The 11,452-nt window shown below is 32.0% G+C and overlaps 1 protein-coding gene across 1 annotated transcript; it reads left to right on the top strand.

Moving 5' to 3' along the window:
• The first annotated feature begins 5,883 nt into the window (after positions 1-5,883).
• Positions 5,884-7,192, top strand: LOC114407481 (auxin-responsive protein IAA20-like). Its single transcript, XM_028370591.1, has 4 exons — positions 5,884-6,105; positions 6,191-6,411; positions 6,551-6,650; positions 6,777-7,192. The coding sequence occupies exons 1-4, from the start codon at positions 5,945-5,947 to the stop codon at positions 6,835-6,837; spliced, it is 543 nt and encodes a 180-aa protein (XP_028226392.1). The 5' UTR covers positions 5,884-5,944; the 3' UTR covers positions 6,838-7,192.
• Positions 7,193-11,452: the final 4,260 nt, after the last annotated feature.

Below are 11,452 nucleotides of genomic sequence, written 5' to 3'. Positions count from 1 at the left end.
TAGCAGGTTAGGCAACCAAGTAAAATTATCTTGGAAGCCTTCAAATATTAGTAGATTGTAAAGTGGAAAGTACAGTTTTGATGTATGAAACTCCAGAAAGAGTGGTTTCTGGCAGAACAAAAGGTATTGCCATGACAATTCCTTTTGTTATTCATTACAGCGTTCTTAAATCTTAGGAGTTATAAAATTAGCTTAATAGTCAAGAGAGAAGTCTGGTCATGAGTTCAATTCCTCTTAGCTAACAAAAATCATCAATTAACACCTAACATATGTTGGAAAATAAAAGAAGAGAAGAAAAACAAACTTCCTTCTTAAGAGAAGATTATATCCATTATCTATGAAGTGTTTGTTTCATTAGTGGACTCTTTGAAATGGGCCGTTTGAGTTATATGATATCGTGTATGGATGGATCTTGGGTGAAATATGAGCATTGCTATTAGCCCCACCAAATTACTATTAAGACCTCACTTTTTCAGAAATGCATTTTTTGACAAAAATATCCCTGATTGTTGAAACCCCATAACACAACAGAAATTTATTTCCATTTTGTATCTTTTTTTTTTTTATGAATGGTTTCCATTGTGTATATGTTCAAGTCGCACAGTGGAAACTTGTTTATGTTATGTTAAATTTTTTTTTCATTTGTGTATTTCAGTCAAAATATGCGACAGAAAATTATTTGCATTGCATAATTAATTCTATATACATTATTAAAAAAAGTTATGAATGAATCAAATCAATTACTAAATAATTAATCAAATTATTCTATTTGTGTAATCAATTTGATTCATTCAATTAATTATGTTACTATTTAAAAACATAATTTGTTTAATTTAAAAAATTGCTATACTATTAAAAAGGTAATCAAACTAATTACAAAATACCACCAAGCATGTGGATCAATTGATGTGGAGTTGTTTTAACTTAATTAGAGTCTCCTCGAGTTCGAATTGGCTATGTTGTTGTGTTAAATACTTAGAGAGAGCTTTGTTGCCTATAGTAATCTTATCTAGTTCAATCGGGATTGTCTCTAGCAAAAAATACTCGTGGTCTAAAAAAAGTTACAAAATAAAAATTATTCTTTTTAGTTACCTTGTTTCATAACAAATAACAAAGTTTAAAATTACCCTCGGACTTAGTTGTAATTAATTTGATTTATTCAATTAACTAAGATACTATTAAAAAGGTAATTTGATTCATTCATAATTAATTTAATTACAATTAAAAAAGGATATTTTTTGGTGAATAATTAGAAAAAGAAGATAATTTGTTTCATGACTAATTCAATTACTATTAGAAAAAGCAACTTGCATTGTGTACCCTCTTGGTCGAATGCCAACCAATTTTTGTAGCTTTTCTGACTAATCGCACACCACTTGATTGCTCGCCGAGTCTTCCAGGGGTCAACATTGGTCAAGATTTTAGTATGTCTAATTATCACATTAAATTTATCAATTATTTATATTATCATTCTAAAATTATCTTTTTATTTTCTATTCATCCACTTACTTATTTCTTATTAATGTTGAGAAATAATGATTAAATAAATAAAAATATGTATGAAAAAATAATTAATATATTTAGAAATTAAAAAGAAATAAATTTTGATTTTATTTTTATAATTAGACACAGAAAGAAAGAGTAGTAGTTAGATTGTGATATGGGAAACCATCCCAAAATCCAATATTAGAGATGTATTTCTACCATGCTAGAGGAGGATATAACATAGCATCTAACCTAAGGAAAAGGCAAATTTCACACATACACTTAAACATGCTTCTGGTTAGGTCTTTGAAGCCCTATAGACGATCTATACTAGAACAAAGTGTAATTAATTCAATTTTATTTTAAATAAGTAATTTGTATCATAATAAATTTGATTACTATTTAAAAAAATATTTTTCTTACAAATAACATGTATATATAATTAATTACATAATGAAAATAAATTTTGGTTGGGTATTTCGACTGAAATACACATCAAAATCTTGTATAAACATTTCAATACATGATAAGAATGATTATGAGACATCAATCTCTTATAACAAAGAGTATGTTGTCATTCGATTAATCAGTATATACTTAAAACTGGTTAGGTGGTTAAGATAGGATAAAATAAGAATCAATGAGAATGAGTACTGTATGGGAAAGCAACCAACCGTTCCTGCGTTTGCAAGTTTTGGGGAGAATTTTCACAAGAAAGAAAAGTAGAAATTTAAAGAGGTGTCGCATCCGCTATTGTTCATCTATTCGACTTTGTACGGAGAGACTCTGAACTGGCTAATGAACTCAATTACTAAAGCCTAAAGGGGGTTAACAAAGACGACGGAGACGCCAAGTATTAGAAAAATCAGACGATTTACTCCTGCTATTGAACAAAAGGGGAATGTAGGTTACACGCTGCTTTTCTAAGGTTCAACGCAAATACTCGGTGTTGGAGACCAAATGACAAATTGATGGCTAATGAAAGCAACCTTATGGAGTTATGGTTGGGGTGGCGGGGAACATTTTAACTTTTCTTTTTCATTCTGTTAACGAGGGTCTTAGAGACACGGATTAAATCATAAAAAAATATACTAACTTTTCAATTATTATAGTAATAGTTTTTTTATTTAGAACACAGGTTTTATTTATCAGCTGAAAAACATGTATATTATAATGTGGTACCAGAAGTATTTAATATCTAAAACATTTTAATTAAACTAAAATAATTTCAAATTCAAATTCACGTGTTTGGTGATATTATTGTAATAATATTTTTTTTGAATTACTATTATAGTAACATAGAAATATTGTTTCTACTTTTTTAATTTTTAATAAAATCTGATTAATTTTCTTTGGTGAAGCAAAGATACTGATTAATGTTGTTTTTAAATATTTTCCGTTCGAATATTTATAATTGTCAAGCCTCCTTCTTGGGCTAGCATTCGCCGTTTCTTTAGATCCAAACATAGAAATTCTTGTTCCCTCTTTATGCCTGTGAACCAACATGGAAAAATATCAACATGTGAGGAGGGAGACGAAAATTGCGTTGAACGCGTGAAATCGTACACGTGGGGGCGAGGTGTTGAATGGAGAATATGATACTATGTGGGAGAAAAGAAGTGTGGTTTGGTTGCTTTGTGTGTGTTTGTTAACAAAATAAAAATAAAAATAATAAGGTTGATTTTCTGTCCCCGAGACAGGAGCGGGTATCATTTGAGCATTTCAAAAAAGTCATTAGTAGATTTACACTTGTCACGTTGTTCGACAATTGCGATTCTTTCTTGTTATCGGTTGCTCCCTCCCATTGAGGACATCTTTTTTCGACAATGTCTCTGTGCCCCTCCCCTATTACTCCCTCCAATTTATGGTTCTATCTACCGTTTGAGGATGTTACCAATAGTAGAATTTTCTTTAGGCTTTTTTTAAATGGAGATAAATAATATATTAAAGAAATTTTGTATTATATTTAGTGGAATTTGAATTTTTTTATTCTATTTTAATGTAATCATTTTTTTATTTTTATTTTTTAAAAATCAAATACATCCTTAATTGCAAAAATAAACTTTAAACTTAAAATATTATTAAGCTATCTAAATGACGGATTCAATAAGTTTAAAAATAAACGAAAGTGTGAGAGAAGAAAGCCAAGCATACCTAAATGTTGTAAAACACACTAATTTGGAAAAGGAAGGGGTATTTACGAGGGTTTTGCTTTCACGAGCAAAAGTAAAAGTGAATAATTCGATGCATTAGTCAATTTTAAAAAAGTGGTATTATTCGATATTTATGACTCTGCTTTCATTTAATGCACACTATTAATACAATGGTAGTAGTATTTACTACAAAAATTTAAAGTATTTTTTTTATAGAAAAAGATTAGGAAAAACATTAAAATAAAACCAACATCCCACAATTAGGTCGACACTTCCTATAATTCTTATGCTAAATCAAACCTAAATTTATTAAAAAGAGAAAATTACACAAGACAAAAACCATAAGAAGACTAAACCAAAACTCATGAAAATAGAAACAAAGTCTATACTCAGAAAATATTGCTACCATAAGAAATTACCGAAAAAATATATTCATGCTCTGACCTTGAAAACAAAAGAAGGATAACAATAAGAAATACTTTAAAACATTAATTAAATAGTAGAATATTAATATTTTAATCATTTTAAAAAATTAAATAGAAATGTTTGAATAGCTAAGTAAAATAAATATTTTTTGACTGACATACTGTAATTGGTTAAAAGATCTTACAACTTTTTTCCATAAAAGCAAATGATAGCAAGCTTTGCAGATTGTCTAAGTTGAACTCTTGAAAAGGAAAAGAGATGACAGTTGTGTTAAGTTGGGTTTAGTGTAGCGGTAATAAATGCGCACAACTTATGTTCATAAGTATGTTGTGATGTCGTTGATGGGTTTTCTGCTGTTCAGAGAGCGTTTCAAGGAAGTACATCAATATGTTTTCTGAGCATACAGCAGTTTATGGAGCATCACCAGTTCCAATGCCTTTATATATTTTTGTCTCTCCAATCAAGGTCCCTCATGCGCAACACGATGATTATATCCATTGAACATTCATTAATGGATATTGCATGTATGTACAAAGTTTCAGATATCGATGTTCTCTTGTCCACCCATTTTTGCCCATCCATTGTCTGTAGTCTATTCATTTCCTCCAACTCCTTGCAAACTCGTTTTCTGAGTAGTAGAACTATTAGTATATTCTTTCCTACATGCCTTCTCAACCACTTGTTTCTAACCTTTTCTTAACAGCAATCTTAATAATAATACTAACTAAATCACTCATTAATTTTTAGCCTTTTGGAGTGATTAATATTTTAAAAATACTGATTATTATATTCTCTTGTAATGTATAATTATCAATGACAAGAATCACCCATTTAAAATCCGCATTTCGTTAAATAATTTTCTTTAAATCACTTTTTAAATTTTAAACTTTTCTTTTAATTCATACTGTCATTAACTTCTTATTACTTTTAAATTGTTATTTTTTTTATTTAAAATTTTTAGAGAGACTCAAAGTGCCTCTATTTTCATAGTTATCATTAGTACAATTTTTACATGAAGACATATTATTTATATAATAATATTTTTTATAACATCACATTTTTTATAGTCAGATAATATCCTACAACAAAAAGTCTCACACTGATTCCTCAAAATACAAAATAGAGAAATTCATTTAAAACATGCTTGCGTAGACGTTTAATTAAACGCAACCAACTTTCATCCAAAAGTTTTCCCTTTCTTACTTCTGCATTTTTGTCTCAAAACATAAAATCTCCGTTAAATATAAATTCAACGGTTATCCAAACACATAACTACATTGTTAATTAGTTTATTTCTCCTCAAAGATATTCTTTTATACATATAAATTTGAGAATTGAATTTTTGGTACATATTTTTATTTTGCATTATATCTTTTTTCTCATTCTATTTCTCTTATAATTCTAAAACTTACATACTAATATATATATATACACACACACGGGAGTTTCATAGTTTATAATACTCTTATTTTGACTAATACAAAGGATACACGGGTGTTCTGGAAGATTATTCCCGTAAGATCATCCAATCTAATCGATATTATAATATGTAATAACAATAGTGGTTATATAAAAGAAGTATCCGCATGTTGAAGCAAATGAAAATTAGGGATGGAATAAACACGTGGTCACTGGAAAGATGCCAAGCTGGAGTTTTGTTACTGACACGTGTAGTTGTCGGCTACCATGACGACAATTGAGGTGTAGCAATTACATGGAAAAAAGAAAAAAATTTGGAGAAGAGAAAGTGGTTGATTCTACGAATAGAACCATCATGTCTCTCTCTTTCTTTGTTTATTTAAAGGCCTTAAGGTGGCGGCTTGGTGTGCCAACATCATCATCATCATCATCTTGCTACATTCATTCTCACAACAACAACAATGGGCAAACCCGCTAGTTCTTCCTCTTCCTCTATTAGCAGCACTACCAACCGCCGCCTCCTCATTTCAACCGCATCTTCTCTCACTCAACAACTTCCTACTGATCTCAGGCTTGGACTCGGCATTTCTGCCACTCAACATGTTGCTTCTTCTATTTCAAGGTTTCTATATACTTGTGCATGCTCACGAACCTTAATTAATTGATTAAAGGCTTATGCTATGTGTGTTTTTTATTTTATGATTTAGGGGCCAATGGCAACAACCACACCATCCTTTTGTGAACAATAATTATTCACAAGCTGCTGCTTCTGCTGAAGTGAATGATTGCAGCAACGATCATAGCAGCTTCTTTGTGAAGGTGTACATGGAAGGGATTCCAATCGGAAGAAAGCTCAATATACTAGCTCATGGAGGCTACTATGAATTAGTCAGGACTCTTGAACACATGTTTGACACTACCATTCTTTGTAAGTCTATTATTGCCACGCTCTCTCATTTTTGTCGAATAACTAACTTTTTATTGCTATTAAAAACTATGAATGGGATTCGTTAAATAAGAAGTGAAACACAGCAAAATGACAATGGAATATTGTGTTGTGTTAACAGGGGGAACAGAGATGAATGGGGTGCAACCAGAGAGATGCCATGTGCTAACTTATGAAGATGAAGAAGGGGATTTGGTCATGGTTGGAGATGTCCCTTGGGAGTAAGTGAATTGACTCTTTTTTTTTTTTTCTTGTTGTTGTCTCTGAGAAACAAAAGCATTATATATATTATATTATATGTTCCATTTTGTGAATTAATGTGGCATTTGTTTTGATGGTGTATGTAGGATGTTCTTATCGACGGTAAAGAGGTTGAAGATCACAAGGGTAGACACATTCGGGTGTTAGTTAAGTGAGGAACATGACACTGCCTCTTCCTTCCACCACTGATTAATTTCAAGTTTTGTCCTCTAGAGTGAGACTCTACTGTTGTCGCTGATTAGAAAACTTAGAAAATCTTAATTTACTTAGTGAAGTATGCACAGATAGATGTATATGCATAGCTCACTCTGCTCTTCTTTGGAGATTAATGGAAAAGAATAGTGTTGTATATTAGTTCTCACCCATTCTGGGCTACCGGCTTTATTTTCTTTCCAGAACTCAGATTCTAACTGTTAGAATTTCTCTTTGCCGACTCAATTTCCTCAATTTTATTATTATGTTGAGAGCAAATGAATATACGAGTCTCTGTTTTCTGCCTGGAGATAGAGTAATGTTACATGCCCCGGGGGCAGAGCTAGATCATATCTGTGGACTGAGATTACAACTGCATTATAATTATTGTACTGTCGATTTAACAAAAAGTGTAGAAATTTTTTCTGGTAATGAATGTTGGTACTCCTACACCTGATGCATTACTTCTAATGTTAATTCTTGCGTTGATGTTCAATCTTACGTGGTATACTGGGCTTCCAAACCTTGGATTTTCTTTACTTGTATATGGGACACCATTTTAGTGTTTTTATGCTTAGGTTGATTGTAACCATTTTGATATTATTTCCTTCAAAATACATTGAAATTCGCATAAAAATAATATTTACAAAATAAAATGTGCAAAGTTTATGCTAATCTCTATCTAATATTCCAAGGTTTCAATATTCTCATGTGTTTTTTATTGCAATTTTCTCCAATAAACACGCACATACATTCATCAAATATGAATTTATGACAATACAATATTTCCTTAGATTTTGAAAAGAGAGCAATATTGTAACAGAGTAAGAAAAATATAATAATAAAAAAATCATTCATCCTATTTAATGTAATATTATGAGAAACAAAAGAAAAATTTTAAGTTATTTTTATTATCTTCCAATCAATAAAACAATAAAAATAAAAGAAATAAGATAAACAATAAAAAAAATCTAAAAATAAAAAAAGTGCTCCCTTGCAAAAAAAAATGTTTTTCTATATAACAGAGGAAAAAAATATGCTTTATAATACGGGCAAGAATGAGCCAGCACCAATGCCACATGATTTCTCTCTTTTTGGATTAAAACCTCCAAACAGACCTACAACTATCAGGTGAAACAATGTTGATCTTCCTATCATTTCAAAGTGGCCTAATAGTTTGTAATTTGGACTCTCTGAAGCATAAAAAAAAGTAGATAGCATTATAATTTGGCTTGCATATTGAACCATCATTGATTATAGTTACTGTTTATAACACATTAATTCCTGTTTACTCTAAGTTTAGTATTTTTGTATCTTCTTAATTAAGATGATTGATGCAAGTTTTTGTTGTATGTTTATCTTCTCCTAGATAACTCATTATTCAATGACACTTGTCTTTTTAACTTGGAAATTTTTTTGTTAGTGCATATGTAATTAATTCTTCTAATCTTTTTGCAGAGATCGAATAAGAAACTTGATTGTATCCACATCGCATGCAAGAGTACAAGAAGATAAAAGGAAAGGTTCTTTGACCTTATTTAATTCATGGTCCAATTGTGGGTTCAGGTGTATCTTCTATGTCTTGTTGTGTTTGATATTTTTATGATTATGAATGGATTTGAATTTGTGTATTATGCACAGTATCATCTTCAGCAAGTCAAGGCAAAGATAGCAAAACTAAGGAGCAAGGCTTCAATTATTACTGGAGTCTGGAGCCTCCAAAAGTATGCACATATATAATTTATGTTTGTATCACATTGTTAATTTCTTGTTTACTCAGTTCTTGTACACAACGCTTTCTCTGGCAGCGCTGTACCTATTAGCGTCGTGGTTCAATGGTGCGATCGTGCCTCTATCTTTGAATTCAGATTCACCAAATCGCTGCGAATGAGAATCTCCACGGAGCCAAAACAACCTTACAACGCTTACCAATGCCTACTATATCTATCGTCACAACCTTATTACGCATATGCCTATATTAATTTACACACATAAAAAAATAATACCTGTATTCATTGTCTCAAGTCTCAACCTTATTTGATACTATTTTTTATACTTTGAATGATTTTATTGTAAACATTTTTTATACTATTTGTTGTCCCTAGTATAACTATTTTTACAAATGATTTTACATACTTTATGCCTTTTTAAATTCTTGTTATCACAATTTAAGGTTTTGTATATCATTTAAGATTTTTTTATTTACATTTAACCATCTATTTTCTAATATTATACAATATGCTCATTATTTTTTATTCGGTTATCCTTTTAACTTTTACCAAATTGCGTATATTTTATTATTTATTTTTCAAATTTTTTATTATTATGAAAAATTGTTCAAACACTTTTATATTTACTTTTTCTATTTATTTTGTAATTGTTTTTCATCCGAACCTTTTATTTTGAAAATAATTTTCATACCTGATATGACTTTTGTTTTTACCTATTTTTAAAATAAAAAATATTAATTATATTTTGATAGAAAATATTATTTATTTTGTAATATTATTTATGAGTTGTGGCTGCTACATGGCCCCGTTAAAGCAAAGCAAGGGAAAACTTTTAGTGTTTTGTTAGTTTTCTTCAATAAAAGATTCCTTATCACGTAGCAGGAATAAAAATGTAGTGAACCACAGTAGATTCATTGTGCAGTTTTCTTCAAATTTTTAATTTCTTGTTTTCTTTTTTGTTAATTATTTGCTTTTAATAAAATTGATTTGTTTCTTGAATATAATTGTCTATATTGTGTGAATTTAATTGATTGTTGACATTGACTAATTCAATTGGACTAGTTGGTATTACATAATGGTGATTAATTGTACACTAAAACAAATAGCGTATTAGCGTGGGCCTTTAAACGGTGAAAGCGGATGCAAATTCGACATTAGCGTCGGCTTCTGGTTCAACACTACAAGGTTGAAAGTTAAACAGTTGTCTATCTTTTTTACTAACTTTATTTTGCTTCGACAAAAAAAAATGCTAACTAGATGCCAAATGGAAAAAGAAACGTGTTTTCACTGTATGTCACAAATCACAATACACAATAGAAATTTATTTCTGTTTATGATGAATTCAATACCCTAACCCAATGAAAACAAGTTTATATTGCATAGTGATTACAGCATAAATGTGTTTGTCAAGAATATTTTTGTAAAAAAAAATATTTTGGAAACAATTGGAGTGAATTGGGTTGAGTGGTTAAGAAAAAAGAAAAGAAGAGAAAAATTACCGTTCAATTCCTTCTATTTAAAAAAATTAAGAAAAAAAAAACAATAGGGGTGAACTTACCTAAAACGAGTATTTGAAATGCCCGAGAATAAATAACTCTCCAAGTTGTCTTGTTGGGTTATTCTTTATGTAGATGGTAACTTTCCCCTCTATAATAAGCCCAATTTATTCAATCTCAAAAGACTTGTTTTTCTAGGCCCATCATTGTTAATCATAGAAAGCATCCAACTAACCATTTGATACTGTCCTAAACTACAAGAGGAATGTAAAAGAAGTAAAATCTAAGAGATAAGTGTTCTTATTCCCATTTCTCAATTTCTTATTTACATTTATAGTCCTCGAAGCTAACTAAATTCTAACTGAATCCCCCTTTCTAACTAACAGCACCCTATAACAGATTCTGGAAGGTTCCGCAATCCTTCGAAGGTCAGGGACGAAAGCTACGGGGCCGCAAGGCGTCTAAATGAAATCCCGCAAGTAAGCTGGTTTCTTACACTCTCTCTTGGGCCTGCTTGTATCCACATGTTGATGTTGGTCTGCTGTTGCTGTGTTACTATCAACACCCCCTTCGTCGAAAACGACCTTGTCCGCAAGGTTGTGAAGAACTTTTAACTCATCCCAAGATTCCCAAGATGCCTCCTCTGGAGGGAGATCATCCCACTGGACCAGCACACGCTTCACTGGCGGTGTGACCGAAGAGTCTAATTTCCAATCTAGAATTGCGAAAGGATTAACAATGGGATGGTTGTCTGTGGAGAGCTCAGGGAGCGTCCCTGGTGAGGCTGGGGAGGGGCCTTGGTGGAGCTTCAAGAGGGACACGTGGAAGACCGGGTGGATGCGCGAGGATGCCGGTAACGCGAGTTTATAGGCTACTGGGCCAATGCGCGCCGAAATCTGAAAGGGGCCATAAAACCGTTTGGCTAACTTGGAGTATTTGGGGGCTATCGACGTCTGCCGGTATGGTTGGAGGCAGACATATACCCAGTCACCCACCTCAAAGGATAAATCGCGGCGATGTCTATCGGCGGCGGTCTTCATGAGTTCCTGTGCCCATTGGAGACGGCGGGTCAATTGGGCGTGGATTTGCACGCGCGTGGTGAGTAGCGAGTCAACAGCATCATTCGAGGAGTGACCTTGGAGATAGTGGGCCACCATAGGCAGGGGTTTACCGTAGACTGCCTCGAACGGAGTCATCCCGGTGCTGGAATGCAGAGTCGTGTTATAAGACCATTCGGCGAGTGAGAGGAAACGATACCATCGTGATGGCTGATCATGAACGTAAGCACGAAGGTATTGCTCGAGGGTACGATTGAGCACCTCCGTTTGCCCGTCCGTCTGCGGG

This window comes from Glycine soja, chromosome 3, assembly GCF_004193775.1.
Source record: "Glycine soja cultivar W05 chromosome 3, ASM419377v2, whole genome shotgun sequence".
NCBI classification, from domain to species: domain Eukaryota; kingdom Viridiplantae; phylum Streptophyta; class Magnoliopsida; order Fabales; family Fabaceae; genus Glycine; species Glycine soja.
Note: the sequence above shows the minus strand (reverse complement) of the source record. Positions and strands in the feature narration are given on the sequence as shown.